We start from the raw sequence: 19,814 nt of genomic DNA, 5'->3' as shown, positions 1-19,814 counted from the left end.
GTAGAAAATTTAAAAATAAAGATATAAAGAAGTAAGGAAAAGCCCTTAAAAACCTGGCCACTCAGAGACAACCACTGTTGTATGAAAGCTGGCGTACCTTTAAAATATACTTTATAGCACTGGACTCTGAGTTGGGAGACCAGGGTTCTATGAGTTCTGCATTTGCCAGTAACTTACTATATGATTTTGGATAAGTTACTTCCTCTCTAAGGCTCAATTTCCTGTTCTGGAAAAACAGATGATAATATAGGGTTGTTGTGATGATGTGTTTAGAGTTTCTAAGTAGTTTATAAACAATAAATTGCCATATAAATGCAAATTTTCATTTTTTTATTAAGAAAAAGTATATAGAAACAAATATTAATTTTTTTCTTTTTTCAATTTTTATTATTTTTTTTTACTATTATAGCTACACAGATGCCAACAAAAATACCAGCTTGAAAACTTGGGATAGAAATGATTTTAGGCCTCAGGACAAAAGAACAAACCTGATGGCAAATGATGGAATAAATTCCTGTCCAATGAGCTTGGGAGCTCAACAGAAACAATTAAGGCTATCTGAACATCCTAAGTTATCTCACCAAAGAGAAACTGAAGTACTCCGGAAAACACATTCATCAAATGTATCTGACGTCACAGTGAGAGCTGTAGACAAGAGGAGTACGTTACAGGGCTTTAAGCCTAATTTTCAACAAAATCAATTTAAGAAAAAGATGTTGGATGATATTCCAGAAGAAAATACTCTCAAGGTAAAATTTTAAAAATGAGTTAATATCTTATTTACATTTTCAAGAATGTGAGGTAAGGAAATATTTAGAAAGTTAAATAAGAGCATTTGATATCAGTCCTATGGCATGCACTATTTGATTAGCACAAATATCCAATTCCATTGGAGTGGAAGAGTGTTTGTTTCCAAAATATTTTCTTAGAGGATGTTCTTAGCTGCTCTCTTTTATGTTGTTTTAGAGTTTCCTACTGGGTTCCAACTTTTTCACTGTTTACTAATTATTGAGATGATGGCAGTTTATCCACTGCCTGCAGAAAATATTCAAACTCTTCATATGGCATTCTAAGTTTTTTACAACAGGGGTCAGTAAACTTTTTCTGTAGAGGGACACATAGTAAATATTTCTGGCTTTGTGGGCCATATGCTCTCTGTTGCAACTTAACCGTATTTTTTCACAAGTAATGGGCCCACACATATAATGTGGGAGGGGTTGTGTGACGTGATGGTCATTATTGTGTGTCAACTTGGCTGGGCCATGATTCTCAGGATTTTGGCAGTCGTATAATGTGATCACTTCCCTGTTGAGATTTGATATGCGAGCGCCTCCATGATAGTTCTGCTGTGGGTAGCTAGTCAGTTGAAGGAGAATTTCCTTGGGCGTGTGAACTGCATTGAGTGTGAGCAGATGTTCTGGCAGGGGCTCAAGGGCCTTTGCTTGTCCTGGATCCTGCAGCTGGCTCCTGTCTGACCTCTGGTTCTTGGGACTTGAGCTAGCAGGTTACCTGTGGTCTTGTCTGCTGATCTTGGGATTCATCAATCCTCACAGCCTGTGAGCCACAGCCCTGGTTTCTGACCTGCTCATCTTGGGTTCGCCAGCCCCTGTGGCTCATGAATCAGGAGAAACCTCTTCCTGACCCACAAACTGGGGACGTTGCAGCCTCTACAGCTGCGTGAGCCATTTCGTTGATACAAATCTGTCTGTACCTACATACATTTATATGCTTTACTGGCTTTGCTCCTCTAGAGAATCCAGCCTAAGACATTTGATACCAAGAGTTGTTCTATTCTGAGTTGTTCTAGATAAACAAAAATTGTAAGAATGAATTTTCTAAATTGGTTCTGAAGTCTGGTTAGCCTTAAAGATGTTGATGACTCTGCTTCCAGTAGTAAAGTAAAGAGGGTACTGTTAATTCATGGTGTGAGGTGGCAATTCAAATATGCAAAATATCACCACTATTGATCAGGTATTGGTGAAAGAGGAGGCTCTGGGTGATTGCATGTATGATGCCTGTCTACAATTTTTGTCATAATGAGAAGATTAAAGAAGATTGTTGGTTGGTCCTACTTTTGCTAGACAAACTGGTGAAAAAAAGAGATGAGCTCAGGGCTTCAGAGTCAAAGCTGAAGCACTCCATAAATGACCCCAAAGTTTCCACTGTCTTGAAAGAAAGCCTTATTTATTGTGGTAAGAGCTGATATTGCTGAAGACAAGACCCAGAGTCTTACTGTAAGAATGACTGCATTACCGTACCAACTCAACTGCCAAACTTGAGAAGTTAAGAAAGGATCTAATAGTTTATTTGGTTGGGTTGCCGAAGCATGGATTACACTGTGGGCTACACTAAATTAGGTTGAAGTACCAGACCTGCCTTGGTGTACTGTAGAAGAAGGTATCCAAAGGCTTAGGGAAACTGGCATACTAGAGTGGATTAGGTCAGACTCACAGACCCACACAGGGAGTGCCCAGGGGACACACCTTTTTCCACGATGGTGAGGAACAAATTTGTGAAGGGAGCCTCAGCATTCTTGAAGACTGCTGTGATTGCTAGTTTTTTTAAGTCGGGTTTGGCAGTGGGAACTGCCCTAACTAAATTAAGATGCCTAACTACAATGGGGTTGATTGGAACCCTTGAGGGTAGGAGCCAAGTGGCAACGCTCAATCAACAAAGACAAAGTGGGTGTGGTTACCATAATGGACAGTGGAGTAAAGCATTTATCAGAATAGTCTGACTCTTAAGGACTTATGGCATTGGCTACTTAGTCATGGTGTCCCTAGGAGTTAAATAGATAGGAAATCTAAGAAATATTTACTTGATCTGTACAAGTGGGTGAATTCTAGGTCAAGTGAACATCAGTATAAGTTGAATTGCCAGAATAGAGAGTTATGGCCCCTCAGTCAATTCCCAAACTTGAGCAAGTTGAAGAACCACCAACCTTGGTTGAAGGGGAAGCCAGCTCCCCTTGAGGAAAGATTCCACTACCCTGCCAGACACTTACACTGTTATCTTTCTCCCAGCCTTCCCCAGAGGAATCTATGGACTTTTATGAGAGCGACTGTTCACTGGGGAGAAGGAAGTAATCAGACATTTTGGGGATTACTCTATACTGACTCTGAACTGACACTAATTCCAGGAGACCCAAAATGTCACTGGGGCCCACCAGTCAGAGTGGTGGCATATGGAGGTCAGGTTATTAATTGAGTCTTAGCTCATGTCAGTCTTAACAGTAGGTCCATTGGATCCCTGAACCCATCCTGTAGTGATTTCTTCAGTTCCAGAATGCATAACTGGGATGGATAATACTCAGCAACTGTCCAGATGTATACTGATTCATGGGCTGTGGCCTGTAGTTTGGCTGGATGGCCAGGGACTTGGAAGAAACATGATTGGAAGGTCGGAGACAAGGATTTATGGGGAAGAGGTATATGGATAGACCTCTCTGAATGGGCCAAAGAAGTGAAGATATTTGTGTCTCATGTGAATGGTCACCAAAGGGTGCCCTCAGCAGAGGAGGATTTTAACAATCAAGTGGATAGGATGACACATTCTGTGGAAACCACTCATCCTCTTTCCCCAGCTTCTCCTGTCATTGCTCAATGTGCTCATGAACCAAGTGGCCGTGGTGGCAGGGATGGAGGTTACGCATGGGCCCAGCAACATGGACTTCCACTCACCCAGGCCAACTTGGCTACAGCTGCTGCTGAGTGCCCAATCTGCCAGCAGCAGAGACCAACACGGAGTCTCCAGTATGGCACCATCCCTCGAGGTGATCCGCCAGTCACCTGGTGGCAAGTTGATTACATTGGACCACTTCCATTACGGAGAGGGCAGTGTTTCGCTCTTACTGGAATAGACAGTTACTCTGGATATGGGTTTGCTTTCTCTGCACGCAATACTTCTGCCAAAACTACCATCCATGAACATAACAGAATGCCTTATCCACCATCATGGTATCCCACACAGCATCGCCTTAGATCAAAGGACTCACTTCACAGCAAATGAGTGTGGCAGTGGGTCCACGCTCATGGAATTCGTTGGTTTTACCATGTTCCCCATCATCCTGATGCAGCTGGGTTGATAGAATGATGGAATGGCCTCCTGAAGACACAATTACAGCACCAGCCAGGTGGCAGTACCTTGTAGGGTTGGGGCAGTGTTCTCCAGGTAGCTGTATATGCCCTAAACCAATGTTCAGTACATGGTACTGTATCTCCCATAGCCTGGATTCATAGGTCCAGGAATCAAGGGGTGGAAATAGGAGTGGCACCTCCCACTATTATCCCAGTGGCGACCCACTCTCAAGATTTTTGCTTCCGGTCCCCCTGATTTTATGTTCTGCAGGTCTAGAGGTCTTAGTTCCAAAGGGAGGAATGCTCCCATATGGAGACACATCACTAATTCCATTGACCTGGAAGCTGAGAATGCCACCTGGCCATTTTGGGCTCCTTATGACCCTGGATCGACAGTTACCATACTGGCTGGTGTGATTCATCCTGATTACTAAGAGGAAATCAGATTCATATTACATAATGGAGGTAAAGAAAAGTATATCTGGAAGGCAGGAGACCCCTTAGGGTGTCTCTTAATGCTACCATGCCCTGTGATTAAAGTCAGTGGAAAACTACAGAAACCCAATTCCAACATGACTAATAATGGCCCAAACGCTTCAGGAATGAAGGTTTGGGTCACCCCACCACACAAAGAACCATGACCAGCAGAGGTGCTTGCTGAGGGCAAAGGGAATACAGGATGGGTGATGGAAGGAGGTGGTTCTAAATACCAGTTACAGCCATGTGACCAGTTGCAGAAATGAAGACTATAATTCTTACAAGCATTTCTGCTATGTATGTGTGCTTCAAATATTTTTGTTTTCTCATAAACTGTAAGATATAAACAGGGCTATTGCTTTTTCTGTTGTATATGTGTTCGTTGTATCATGTTAGGCCCAAGGGTGACTTTATAATTGTCTTTATCTAGAGATTGTGTATGGTTTAAGAAGATGTGTACAGGTGCCAGCCAAGCTGACAAGAGGTGGATTGTGATGGTTAAGATTGTGTGTCAACTTGGCTGGGCCATGATTCTCAGTGTTTTGACAGTTGTATAATGTTGTGATCACTTCTGTTGAAATTTGATGCGTGATCAGCCTCACAATGGGATCTGTAGTGAATAGCCAGTCAGTTGCAAGGGAGTTTCCTTGTGTGTGTGGCCTGCATCGAGTATGAGCAGATGTTCTCGCAGGGGCTCAAGGGCTTTTGCTCGTTCTGGGTCCAGCAGCTGGCTCTTGTTTGTCTGACGTCTGGTTCTTGGGACTTGTGCTAGCAGCTTAGCTGTGGTCTTGCCTGCCTATCTTGGGATTTGTCTGTCTTCACAGCCTGTGAACAACAGCCCTCCTTTCTTCTGATCTTGGGCTCGCCAGCCCCTGTGGCTACATGAATCAGGAGAAGCCTCTTTCCTGACCCACAGACTCGGGATGTTACAGCCTCTATAGCCGCATGAGCCATTTCCTTGATATAAATCTCTCTCTCTGTGTATATATATTTATACATTTTACTGGTTTTGTTTCTTTAAAAAATACAGCCTAAGAGTGTAGTTTAAAAAAACATAAAATATGTGCATTATTTGAATGAAAATACAGTACTCAGCTATACTACTCAACTGCTGTAGCTCAAAAGCAGCCATAGACAATACATAATTGAATGGGCATTGCTGTGTTTCAATAAAAGTTTACGGAAACAGCGTGCAGGCTAAATTTGGCTGGCAGGCCATAGTTTGCCAACATCTGCTTTATAATCTGGTCCTAGCCTACCTTTCCGTATTTTACTGCTTCTCCAATGGTCTAGCCATTTCATACTCTTCACAGTTCTCTAAAAATGGCATGTATGCTAATATATATGTGGTTATATTCTTTCCTATACCTACGTACTTCCTCTCTTTGCACAGTGCTCTCATTATTCTTTGCAAATGTCTTTTATGTACTATGTGCCATGGTTATTCTCCATATCCTCTCCATCACCCCCTGGCCCAATATATTCTTCACCCTCTGCTCTGTTCTGTGTTCTGGGAGGCTGAATTGTCCTACATACCGCATCACCCTGGGAACCCTTACTTATTGACTTCTGGTAGGGGTCAGCCAGTGGAAGTCATTGGCAGGACATCAAAAGGCAGAAGGAGGCGTTGGGTTTTCTCACTTCCTTCCTGCTTAAAGCTTGTGTTTCTGGCAGTAGCTGCATCCCTGCATGACTATAGCCCCTTTTGTCCTTTCGGCCTAGGAGTGGTAACAACTTATAGTTGCTAATTAAACACATAGGGTGTATAACCACCCTATGTTTGTTCTTGTAACTCTGCTTATATGTCTGTAAGTAGTCTTTTCAATGTTGTGCTGTTGAGTCAATTTTTGAGTCATAGAAACCCCATATGACAAAGTAGAACCTCCCCATAGGGTTTTCTAGGCCGTAATCTTTACAGGAGCAGATTCAAGCCTTTCTCCCACTGAGCTACTGGGTGGATATGAACCCCCAACCTTTTGGTTAGTAGCTGGGAGCCACCCATCTGGGGGTAAATTCTGGTTTTTGCTGGAAATCTGACTGATACAGTGGTTCTCAACTTTATGCTTTTTTAAAAGTACACAAGAATGACATGATCTTAGCATCAATGGCTCATTATGGCCATAATCCTCAATAGGAGGCATATTAGAATCTTGAGCAGCAGGAGGAGAAGGAAGGAGGCTATTCATAGTTTGAAACAATGTTCCAAGAGATATTCTCTGCTGTGTCCCCTCCCCCAACCAAGGAAATGCCCGGTGCCTCGAAAACTAGTATTTTAACACCTGCGTTATTCCTCAACAATCTTCAAAAATGTGGAGGATATTCTCATCTAGGCCTTTTCATTTGTTGTTCCCTCTGCCCTCACTCAACAACTTATTTAAAATAATAACCCCCGTGTGTCTCTAACACTTTACCCTGTTTTATTTTTATGCATTTAATGTATCGATTCCCGACATTCTGTTATATGTATTTATTTGTTTACTTTCTGAATCCTCCATTAGACTGTAAAATCTATGAGGGCAGATACCTTGTCTGTTTTGTTCACTCTTGCTCCCTCAATAGCTATATAGGTGATCAAGAAATAGTAGTTGTCGTATCATTTATTTCTGTAATATCTTGGAATGAATGAACAAATGTGTCTGGCTACTTTAGACTGTGAGAATATTAGGGAAAGGAATTGTGTTTTACTCTGTGTTTATCACAGGATTTTGTCCATTATATTTTAATAATATTTAATGAATGAATGAGTGAATGAATGCATTTATAAGTAGTTCTCTTCTTGATTAATTGCCTTCCAAGTGCATCTGGTTTCTTCTCCTATAATGTACTGTAATGATGCCTTTAATTTAGGGAAGTAACTGCCAAAACTTTTTATAAGTCTCTTTACACATTTGCCCATTACCTAGGGTACAAAAACCTAGAATTTCTATATAGAATATGAAAGAGTATGATGAAAAAATTAAAGAATAAATGCTGTTTTTTCCCCCAGAAGGGAGCCTCATCGTGTCAGTTAAAATTTAAAGAAAAAGATAACTCTTTAAGAATTATATCTGTGGTTATTGAAAGCATGAAGTACTGGCGTGAACATGCACAGAAAGCTGCCCTTCTTTTTGAAATATTGGGTAAGTATAAGACTTCAAAAATACTTTAATAATGCTATTAATACTACTTGAATGTCAATAGGCATACTTCCCACCTGTTGCCATCACGTCAATTTTGACTCATAGTGACCCATAGGGTTTCCAAGGCTGTTAATCTTTATGGAAGCAGACTGCCACATCTTCCTCCTGTGGAATAGCTGGTGGGTTCAAACTGCTGACCTTTCAGTTAGCAGCTGAGTGCTTAACTACTGTGCCACCATGCCTCCTAATAGGTATACTTAGGGGATCTTAAAGAAAAATAAAATTTTGCAAAGGGAGTTACAGTTTATAAGATTTTTTCTTAGTTCTTTCGTCTGTTTTTGTGTAAATTAAGACATAAATGTGTGTGTGTGTATATATATTTTATATTCATATTGTAATGATTCATAATGTTAAAAGTAAAATCTTACAGGTAGTCTAACCCAATCTTTGAGGTAAGTGAGGAAGTGGGGCAATTAATTAAAATCGACTTGACTAAAATCATGGAGCTAGTTAGCAGCAGAAATGAATCTAGAATCCAAGTGTCCTAATCTCAATCTGGTATTCTTTCTACTGTATTACACTAAATCCAATAGTTATTTTATATACAAATCAAACTACATTTTAAATACCCTGAAAGAACGGTTGTAAATACTCCTTTAGTGATATGAGTAAATACCCTACAGTTTATCTGTTTTCCTAATTTAATATTTAAAAGGGAGAGTTTTATAGACTGCTTCTGGGATTTGATTTTATCTAGAGTGAAGAGAAAAACAAGTAAGAAGATTCAAAATATATTTCTTCCGTAGTTTAAATAAAATACTTAATTTAAATTATTAAATATTTTAAATATATAGAAAATATAATAAATATTCACATACTCATGTTTTAGATACATTTGAAGCCTTCATCCATTTTTTTCTTTTCCTCTCTGGAGATAACCATTGGGATATCTTTCCTGTCCATGCTTTTATAATTTTACTATATATATCTGATTCCATAAATATACATAGTATTGTTTTATGTGTTTTAAAAACATACAGCCTGTGTTTTCACCCAGTATTATGTTTTTCAGATTTAGCCATGGGATTCATGCAGATCTGTTAATTTTCATGAATGCATACTATTTCATTTCAGGAATATGTCATAGTTTATGTGTTCATATTCTTATTATTAATATTTTGTTTTGCAAACAATACTACCTGAAGCGTATTTCTTAGCTGGCTTGTATGGCTATTTCTACTCTTGTTGAAGCTTGATCTGCCTCTTGTATTTTATTCACCTCCCGCCAATAGCCATGTAGCCGTAATGGCAGATGCTTTTCTATTTCATGTCAGTTTTCTGCCAGACCTAGAAGAACACTGTCAGAGCTAGAACATTTTGTTTTAAAGATCTTATAGCCTGTTGGACTTCTCACTCAACTGCTTTTTCATATTTGAAGGATGCCCCTGGATCTCACTTCATTTACCCCGTTGCCGTCGAGTCACTTTATTTGCAGAGTAGAAATTAAAAAAAATACCCTGAGCTATTAAAAGGACATGCTAGCTCCATCCATTTTCTCAGATTCTCTGTGGTGGCCTATTCAAGTTCACTCCAGGAGAAAGTTCTTTAAAATATCACAATACTTAACATAAATAGCAGTAGACATTCCTATCCAGAGATGAAGAGGATTATGCTTTCATATCTGATGGTTAGCTTTCATAGTGCTTTAATAACTTTGAGTTCCTAGACTGGACTCTAGACTCATCAAAGGTAGAGATGTCATTTTATTCAACTTTAATGCCTAACACAATGCTGACATATAGAAGGTCCCTTTCAGTTGCAACTGAGAAAAAAAAAATCAAGTTTAGTTTCTTAAGTAATAACAGGGTAATTAACAGAAATGAAAGATTGCTGGGTTACTGACTTCAGGCAAGGCTCAATCCAGCTACTCAGGAGTAACACAATGGTTCCTGTCGTTCTGTCCTGCCATAGTGTTGGCTTCATTCTAAAACTGCACATTGCTTCTGTCGCTCCCCTGTGATACCAAGATGATTACCAGAGTTCTTTAAACCACTCATCATTGTACCACACTGTCACATTCTTAGATAAGTTTCTTCTGGTTGCTTTTTCTAGCAACTAGCAAATAACTCTTTGTATGTCATCATTTCTGACTAGGCAACATACCAATCACTGAAACCTTGAACTATAGCTGGGGAATGGAATATGATGATTGGCTTAAGCCAAGGATCTCGGGGTGGGGACAAATCCCAACCAAGTCATATGGCTAAAAATGGCATAGGAGAAGGTTTCTAAAGGAAAATCTGGTATTATTACCAGAAGGAGGGAGAATCGAGGGTGGCTTCAAAATAACAGATGTCTAATACCAGTTCTTGGTAAATGGTTTTTGAATGACTGAATAATTTCTTGAGATAAATGTGAATTACTGTTTTATAGATGAAGAAATACATTTGAAAGAGGTTAAATAATTTGCTCGAAGTTATGAAATATTAGTAAGCTGAAGATCTGGTACCCAATGCATGACTTCTGCCTCTAATTTAATGTTTTTTTTTTTCCATTAAACCGTGATGCTTACTTGTTTTAAATATGTATTTATTATTATTGTTATATAGACTTGCTTAGGGATTTAACCCCTCTGTATGACACATTCTAAGGAAAAATTTTCAGATGGCCAGTTATTGGCAATTGTATGAATTTTGGCATATTATCTGTTCCTAAGTTAGAGAGGACCTGAAACTTTGTTTCCTTTAGTATAAAACAGTTCCAGTTTCAGAAATATCTCATAAAATATCTTCTTTACTACTGTATAAATGGAGATATGAAGAGGTTGGCAGGACAACAGTTATTTTAAATATCAACTTCTCTTTGTTAGATTTTTATTGGCATTTTACAAGTGTTGATTTTTCCCCCCGTTTTAATGTTTTTTAGCTGTTCTTGATTCCGCTGTTACATCTGGCCCGTATTCTTCAAAGAATTTTATTCTGAGAGATGGGAAAAATACTTTGCCTTGTGTATTTTATGAAATCGTGAGTATTTGTTATGTATTCTTTGCAAAGCCTATACCAACAAAACATACATACGCAGGCTGTAAATTTACTGTAATAGAAATTCTGTTAACAGTTTAGTGGTACTTTCAACATTTTGTTTGGTTTTATTTTGATACTAAAATTTTGTATTTGTTCAACTGGAGCTGAGAGCCTATGTGTCAGGCATTTCGCTGGGTACAACAGATTCCAAGTAGTAGATGGTTCTTTCTCTCAAAGAGTTTTTTATCTCAGGTAGAAAGATAAATGAACCTTACACTGTAGTATGATAAATAGTACAATAGAAGTATGTGCAAAGTGCATAGACATAGATAGGAAGGATGGGGCAGAGATAGGAAAAGATTTTCAAAGAAGGCAATAACCTGTCTTGTCTTAGATCTTTAGGACTAATAAGAGTTAACTAAGCCAAAGTGTGATGGAGGAGGAGAAGGAGTATGGAGGAATGCATTCTAAGCTGAGAAGGCATCATTTGCCAAGACACAAAGCTAAGAGAGAACCTGGCTTATATAGAGTGATGGGGGTAGTGGTAGTGGTTTTAGAGTTGGGGGAAGACAGAGAGTGTGCTGGGATATAAGGAACAGAGTTGGTGACAAATGAGGCTGGACTTTGTAAGACACAATTTGTTAAAGAATTTAGCCTTAATTCTGAAATTTCAGGAATAGTCAAGATTTGTATTCCAGTTCTTATCATACCATTTACTAGCTTTGTGACCTTAAACTTTCTGAGCTTCAGTTTCTTTATCTGTAAAACAGGGAAACAAGTTCTTAGTTGGATATAGGGCTGTTGTGAAGATAAAACATGTGCACATACAATATCTGGCACATAGTAGGTTATCAAGAAATAGTAATTGTCATGTTATTAATTTCTATAATATCTTGAATGATAATTTTTCTCTGGTCTGATGGGTTTAAAAGACTTTTCTATTGAAGTATAACACATACACAGAAAAATGCCGAAATCATAAATATACAGCTCTATGAAGTATCACAAAGTAAGCACTACTCAGGTTAAGAAATAGAACATTGCCACCAATTCCAAAACCTCCTTACATCCCTTCCTTTCCCTACTTCCTGTCTCCCACCTAGAAGTAACCACTATCCTTAATTTTAATATCATAAATTAGTTTTGTCTGTTTTGAACTTTATATAAATAGTATCATATGGTAGTTTACTTTTGTTTCTTTCACTCAATACAATATTTGTAAGATTCATCTATGTCTTTTTATGTAGTTATAGTTCCTTCTTTAAATATCTGTGTATAGTATTCTGTTGTATGAATATACTGCAGTTTAGTTATTCATTCTACCGTTGTTGGACATTTGAGTTGTTACAGGTTTTTCGTTCTTGCGACTAACGCTCTATCAAAATTCTTGTATATGCCTCATGTGCGTATATATGCAGTTCTGTTGGGTATCTACTTAGATGGCAAACTGCCAGGTCATAGTGCGTGAATATGTTCTAATACAGTAGTTATTGCCAAAGAATTTTCCAAAGGATTGTACCAGTTTACACAATCACAAACAGTGTAAGAGAGTTGTAGTTTCTTCACATTCTTGTCACTCTTTTTTATTTTACCACCACATTCTTTTGGGTAAGTTTAGTGACATCTCATTTCTTTAGGATTCCCAGGTGTCTAATGAAGTTGAGCACCTTTTCATATGTTTAACCACCATTTAGTTCTCTTCTTTTGTAAAGTCTGTTCAAGCCTTTTGTTCATTTTTCTATTATTTTTATTAAAAAAAATAATTTATAGGAGTTAAAAAAAAAAAGCTATTCTGGATATGAGCACCCTGTCCATTATGTGTTATTTTCTCATAGTCCATGGTTTGCCTTTTCGTTATTAACAGTGTCTTTTCTTTTTTAAAATTTTTATTGTAGTAAAAATATGCACAAGAAAACATTTGCTAATTCAACAATTTCTACATGTATAATTCAGTGACATTGATTACATTTTTCATGTTGTGTGACTGTTATCACTATCCTTTTCCTAATCATTCCACCACCATTAACATAAACCTGTTGCCCTCCACCCCCACGCGTCTGTCAGTTTGTCCTACTTTTGGGGCTTATGTGTTGCTATAATGCTGGAAGTTGTGCTACTAGTATTCAAATACCAGCAGAGTCAACCATGGCAGACAGGTTTCAGCTGAGTTTCCAAACTAAGATAGACTAGGAGGAAGGACCCGACAGTCTACTTCTGAAAAGAATTAGCCAGTGAAAACCTTTATCAATAGCAGTGGAACATGGTCTGATATAGTGCCGGAAGATGAGCCCCTCAAAATACGACTGGGGAAGAGCTGCCTCTTCAAAGTAAAGTTGACCTTAATGATGTAGATGGAGTCAAGCTTTTGGGACCTTCATTTGCTGATCTAGCATGACTCAAAGTGAGAAGAAACGGCTGCAAACATCCATTAATAACCAGAACCTGGAATGTATGATGTATGAATCTACGAAAATTAGAAATCGTCAAAAATGAAAGGAAATGCATAGAGATCAATATCCTAGGCATTAGTGAGCTGAAATGGACTGGTATTAGTCATTTTGAATTGGAAAATCATATGGCCTACTATGCAGAGAACGACAGCTTGAAGAGGAATGGAGCCGCATTCATTGTCAAAAAGATTATTTCAAGATCTTTCTTGAAGTACAGCGCTGTCAGTGATAGGATAATATCCATACGCTTATAAGGAAAACCGGTTAATATGACTGTTATTCAAATTTGTGCACCAACCACCAAGGTCAAAGATGATGAAATTGAAGATTTTTTACCAACTTCTGCAGTCTGAAATTGATCGAACATGCAATCAGGATGCACTAAAATTACTGGAGATTGGAATGTGAAAGTTGGAAACAAAGAAAAAGGATCAGTAGTTGGAAAATATGGCCTTGGTGATAGAATGATGCTGGAAATTGCATGATTGAATTTTGCAAGAGCAACGACTTCTTCATTGCAAATCCCTTTTTTCACCAACGTAAACAGCGACTGTACACATGGACTTCGACAGATGGAATACACAGGAATCAAATAGACTACATCTGTGGAAAGAGACGATGGAAAAGCTCAATATCATCAGTCAAAACAAGGCCGGGGGCTGACTGTGGATCAGACCATCAATTACTCGTATGCATGTTCAAGTTGAAACTGAAGAAAATTAGAACAGGTCCACAAGAGCTAAAGTGTGACCTTGAGTATATCCCACCTGAATTTAAAGACCGTCTCAAGAATAGATTAGATGTGTTGAACACTAATGACTGAGGACCAGGCAAGTTGTGGAATGACGTCAAGGACATCATACATGAAGAAAGCAAGAGGTCATTAAAAAGACAGGAAAGAAAGAAAAGACCTACATGGATGTCAGAAGAGACTCTGAAACTTGCTTTTGAACTTTGAGTATCTAAAGCAAAGGGAAAAAATGATGCAGTTAAAGAGCTGAACAGAAGATTTCAAAGGGCAGCTTAAGAAGACAAAGTATTATGATGACATGTGCAAAGACCTGGGGATAGAAAACCAAAAGGGAAGAACACGCTTGGGATTTCTCAAGCTGAAAGAACGGAAGAAAAAATTCAAGCCTTGAGTTGCAATAGTGAAGGATTCTATGGGGAAAATATTAAACGACGCTGAAAGCATCAAAACAAGATGGAAGGAATACACACAGTCACCGTACCAAAAAGAATTGGCTGACGTACAACCATTTCAGGAGGTAATATATGGTCAGGAACCAGTGGTACTGAAGGAGGAAGTCCATGCTGCACTGAAGGCATTGATGAAAAACAAGGCTCTGGGAATTGACAGAATACCAACTGAGATGTTTCAACAAACAGATGCAGTGCTGGAAGTGCTCACTCGTCTATACCAAGAAATTAAAAAAAAATTTTTATTATTGTGCTTTAAGTGAAAGTTTAAAAATCAAGTCAGTCTCTCATACAAACATTTATATACACCTTGCTATTATATACTCCTAGTTGCTCTCCCCCTAATGAGATAGCACTCTCCTCCTCTCTACTCTCTGTTTCCATGTCCATTCAGCCAGCTTCTGACCGCCTCTCCCTTCTCATCTCCCCTCCAGACAGGAGCTGCCCACATAGTCTCATGTGTGTACTTGATCCAAGAAGCTCACTCCTCACCAGTATCATTTTCTATCTTATAGTCAGTCCAATCCCTGTCTGAAGAGTTGGCGTTGAGAATGGTTCCTGTCTTGGGCTAACAGAAGGTCTGGGAACCATGACCTCTGTGGTCCTTCTAGTCTCAGTCAGATCATTAAGTCTGGTCTTTTTACGAGAATTTGGGGTGTGCATCCCACTGCTCTCCTGCTCCCTCAGGGGTTCTCTGTTGTGTTGCCTGTCAGGGCAGTCATTGGTTGTAGCCGGGAACCATCTAGTTCTTCTGGTCTCAGGCAAATGTAGTCTCTGGTTTATGTGGCCCTTTCTGTCTCTTGGGCTCATAATTACCTTGTGTCTTTGGTGTTCTTCATTCTTATTTGCTCCAGGTGGAATGAGACTGATGGGTGCATCTTAGATGGCTGCTTGCTAGTGTTTAGGACCCCAGTTGCCACTCTCCAAAGTGGGATGCAGAATGTTTTCTTAATAGATTTTTATGCTAATTTACCTAGACGCCTCCTGAAACCATGGTCCCCAAACCCTGCCCCTTCTGCTCTGGCCTTCGAAGTGTTCAGTTTATTCAGAAAACGTCTTTGCTTTTGGTTTAGTCCAGGTGTGCTGACCTCCCTGTATTGTCTGTTGTCTTTCCCTTCACCTAAAAGAGTTCTTGTCTACTATCTAATTAGTGAATATTCCTCTCCCTCCCTCCCCACTCTCGTAACCATCAAAGAATATTTTCTTCTCTGTTTAAATTATTTCTTGAGTTCTTATAATAGTGGTCTCATACAATACTCGTCCCTTTGCAGCTGACTAATTTCACTCAGTATAATGCCTTCCAGATTCCTCCATGTTATGGAATATTTTACGGATTCATCATTGTTCTTTATCAGTGCGTAGTATTCCATTGACTATACCATAATTTATTCATCCTTTCATCCGTTGATGGGCACCTTGGTTTCTTCCATCTTTTTGGTATTGGAAACAGTGCCTCAATGAACATGGATGTGCATGTATCTGTTTGTGTAAAAGCTCTTATTTCTCTAGGATATATTCCAAGGAGAGGGATTGCTGGATCGTATGGTAGTTCTGTTCCTAGCTTTTTAAGGAAGCACCAAATCGATTTCCAAAGTGGTTGTACCATTTTACATCCCCACCAGCAATGTATAAGTGTTCCAGCCTCTCCACAACCCCTCCAACATTTATTATTTTGTGTTTTTTTTTGATTAACGTTGGAGTGAGATGGAATCTCACTGTAGTTTTGACTTTTTGCAAGAAGTTTGGAAGACAGCTACATGGCCAACTGACTGGAAGAGATCCATATTTATGCCTATTCCCAAGAAAGGTGATCCAACCAAATGTGAGAATTATCGAATGATATCATTATTACCACACATAAGCAAAATTTTGCTAAAGATCATTCAAAAGCAGCTGTAGCAGTATTTTGGCAGAGAACTGCCAGAAATTCAAGCTGGATTTCGAAGAGGATGTGGAACCAAGGATGTCATTGCTGATGTCAGATGGATCCTTGCTGAAAGTAGAGAATACCAGAAAGATGTTTACCTGTGTTTTATTGACTATGCTAAGGCATTTGACTGTGTGGATCATAATAAATTATGGATAACATTGCGGAGAATGGTAATTCCAGAATACTTAATCATGCTCATGAGGAATCTGTACATGGACCAAGAGGCAGTCGTTTGAACAGAACAAAGGGATACTGCATGGTTTAACGTCAGGAAAGGTGTGTGTCAGGATTGTCTCCTTTCACCATACCTGTTCAATCTGTATGCTGAGCAAATAATCCAAGAAGCTGGACTACATGAAGATAAGTGCAGCATCAGGATTGGAGGAAGACTCATTAACAACCTGCATTATGCAGATGACACAACTTCACTTGCTGAAAAAATCCCCACAACTAGACCAATAAGCAACATCATGATAAACGGAGAAAAGATTGAAGTTGTCAAGGATTTCATTTTACTTGGATCCACAATCAACACCCATGGAAGCAGCTGTCAAGAAATCAAAAGATGCATTGCACTGGGCAAATTGGTTGCAAAAGACCTTTTTAAAGTGTTGAAAAGCAAAGATGTCACGTTTAGGACTAAGGTGCTCCTGACCCAAGCCATGGTGTTTTCAGTTGCCTCATATGCATGTGAAAGCTGGACAGTGAATAAGGAAGACGGAAGAAGAATTGATGCCTTTGAATTGTGGTGTTGTTGAAGAATATTGAATATATCATGGACTGCCAAAAGAACAAACAAATCTTAGAAGTACGACCAGAATCCTCCTTAGAAGCAAAGATGGTGAAACTGTCTCACATACTTTGGGTGTGTTGTCAGGAGGGATCAGTTCCTGGAGAAGGACATTATGCTTGGTAAAGTAGAGGGTCAGCAAAAGAGAGGAAGACCCTGAATGAGATGGATTGACACAACAGCTGCAACAGTGGGCTCAAGCATAGCAACAATTGTGATGATGGTGCAGGACCAGGCAGTGTTTCATTCTGTCGTGCATAGGGTCACTATGAGTTGGAACTGACTAGACAGCACCTAACAACAACAAGTGCCCTCTAAGCAAAGACTCCTCCTCCCCTCTCCTCCTCATAACCTCTAAAAGTCTTTGGTTTCTATTTGCTTATTTCATATAAGTGAGCTTATACAGTATTCCTGCGACTAATTTACTTCGCGACTAATTTACTTTGGCATGTTTTTGAGGTTTATCTATGTTGTGGGATGTATCAGGACTTCATTCCTCTTTATGGCTGAGTAATACTGCGTTGTATGTATAGACCACGTTTTGTTTACCCATTCATCTGTTGATAGGCGTTTCATTGTTTCCTCATTTTGGCTATTTGAAAAAACTCTATGAACATTGATGTACAGGTTTCTGTTTGTGTTCCTGCTTTCACTTGTAGGATTGGGATTGCTGGGTCATATGGTAGTTCTAGGTTCAACTTTTTGAGGAACTGTGAAACTGTTTTCCATATAGCTGAACCATTTTGCATTCCTGCTGGCAGTGGATAAGGGTTCCAGTTTCTCCATAGCCTTGCCAACAGCTATTTTTTCTGTTGTTTTGATCGTTGCTATTCTAATGGGTGTGAGATGGTGTTATGGATTGAATTGTGTCCCCCCAAAATGTGTGTCAACTTGGCTAGGCCATGATTCCCAGTATTGAGTGGTTTTCCTTCATTTTGTGATCTGATGTAATTTTCCTATGTGTTGTAAATCCTAACCTCTATGATTTAATGAGGCAGGATTAGAGAGAGTTGTGTTAATGAGGTAGGACACAATCTACAGGAGTAGGTTGTATCTTGAGTCAATCTCTAGAGATACAAAAAACAGAAGTGAGCAGAGAGGAGAGGGACCTCGTTACCACCAAGAAAGAAGTACCAGGAGTGGAGCTCATCCTTTGGATCTGGGGTCCCTGTGCTGATAAGCTCTTAGACGAGGGGGAAGTTTGATGACAAGGACCTTCCTCCAGAGCCAACAGAGAGAGAAAGCCTTTCCCTAGACCAGTGTCTTGAATTTGGACTTTTAGCCTCCCAAACTGAGAGAATAGACTTCTGTTTGTTAAAGCCATCCATGTGTGGCATTTCTGTTACAGTAGCACTAGATAGGCTAAGAAAGAATTTGGTACAGGGAGTGGGGTGCTGCTCTAACAGATACCTAAAATATGGAAGCAGTTTTGAAACTGTAAATGGATAGGGGATGGAAGAGTTTTAAGGTGCCTAATAATAAAAGCCTAAATTTCTTTGAAGAGACTGTTGGTTGAATTATGGATGTCAAAGGCAACGCTGGCAAGAACTTAGAAGGGAGTGAGGAGAGCTGTAACACCAGAGATGGTGCAGACAGCAAGGAGCAGCAGCAGAGAAATGGCAGCAGCAGAACCAGGAGACTGGCGTGAGATGGCATAGGAGCCATCCCATGAAGCAAGAGAGCCTAGAGCCTTCAGGCAGGAGGCTTCCTAATGGTGTGGAGTGCCTCTGGGCACTTATCTATGGAGCTAGGCTTGCCAACCCACAGAGCAAGAGAGCTGGCCTAAGCTTACTGGTGGAGTAGGGTGCCTCCAGCTACTCACTGGTAGAGCTGAAGAGCTTTGTAACACTTACGTGAGCAGGAAAGAGGCTGCAAGCCAGGGCCAAGAGACCTCCACCCAGAATCTGGAGAGTGTGGCCAACACCGAGAGTCTGGAGGGCAGGACCATTGCCTAAATGGTCTCACAGAACAGAGGACTATTTTCAAGCTTTGAGAGCTAATGTAATGTGTTCTGCTGGGCTTTGGACTTGCTTGGTTCCTGTTACCTCTTTTTTCCTTCAGTTTCTCTCATTTGTAATGGAAATGCCCATCTTGTGCCTGTTCCACCCCTGTACTTTGGAAATAGATAACTTGTATTCTAGATTTCACAGATGAAGAGGAATTTTGCCCCAGGAGATTTTGGAGTTGGAGTTGATCTAATACTTTTGCTATGATATGATGGGGTGAATGTGTTTTATGTGTGGCAGGGACGTGAACTTTTGGGGACCAAAGGGTGGAATGTTACGGATTGAATTGTGTCCCCCCAAAATGTGTGTCAACTTGGCTAAGCCGTGATTCCCAGTATTCTGTGGTTGTCCTCCATTTTGTGATCTGATGTAATTTTCCTATGTGTTATAAATCCTAACCTCCATGATGTTAATGAGGCAGGATGAGAGGTAGTTATGTTAATGAGGGAGGACATAATCTACGGGATTAGATTGTATTGAGTCAATCTCTTTTGAGACATAAAAGAGAGAGAAGTGAGCAGATACAGAGGGACCTTGTTACCACCAAGCAAGAAGTCCCAGGAGCGAAGCGTGTCCTTTGGATTTGGAGTCCCTGTGCTGAGAAGCTCCTCGACCAGGAAAGATTGATGACAAGGACCTTCTCCCAGAACCAACAGAGAGAAAACCTTCGCCAGAGCTGGTGTCCTGAATTTGGATTTCTAACCTCCTAAACTGATAACTGATAGAATAAATTTCTGTTAAAG

At 39.7% G+C, this 19,814-nt stretch overlaps 1 protein-coding gene across 3 annotated transcripts in view; it reads left to right on the top strand.

Moving 5' to 3' along the window:
• SPATA22 (spermatogenesis associated 22) overlaps nt 1-19,814 on the top strand; it is a 29,617-nt gene that overhangs the window by 8,449 nt on the left and 1,354 nt on the right. For all 3 annotated transcript variants that reach the window (XM_064270403.1, XM_064270402.1, XM_064270401.1), the window contains 3 exons: nt 410-749; nt 7,543-7,672; nt 10,598-10,695. In XM_064270403.1, the coding sequence (XP_064126473.1) occupies nt 410-749; nt 7,543-7,672; nt 10,598-10,695 (568 nt within the window). The remainder of the gene's footprint in view (nt 1-409; nt 750-7,542; nt 7,673-10,597; nt 10,696-19,814) is intronic.

The sequence above is a fragment of the Loxodonta africana genome, chromosome 18, assembly GCF_030014295.1.
Source record: "Loxodonta africana isolate mLoxAfr1 chromosome 18, mLoxAfr1.hap2, whole genome shotgun sequence".
NCBI classification, from domain to species: Eukaryota; Metazoa; Chordata; class Mammalia; order Proboscidea; family Elephantidae; genus Loxodonta; species Loxodonta africana.
The sequence above is the reverse complement of the archived record's forward strand: the minus strand, read 5'-3'. Positions and strand labels throughout refer to the sequence as shown.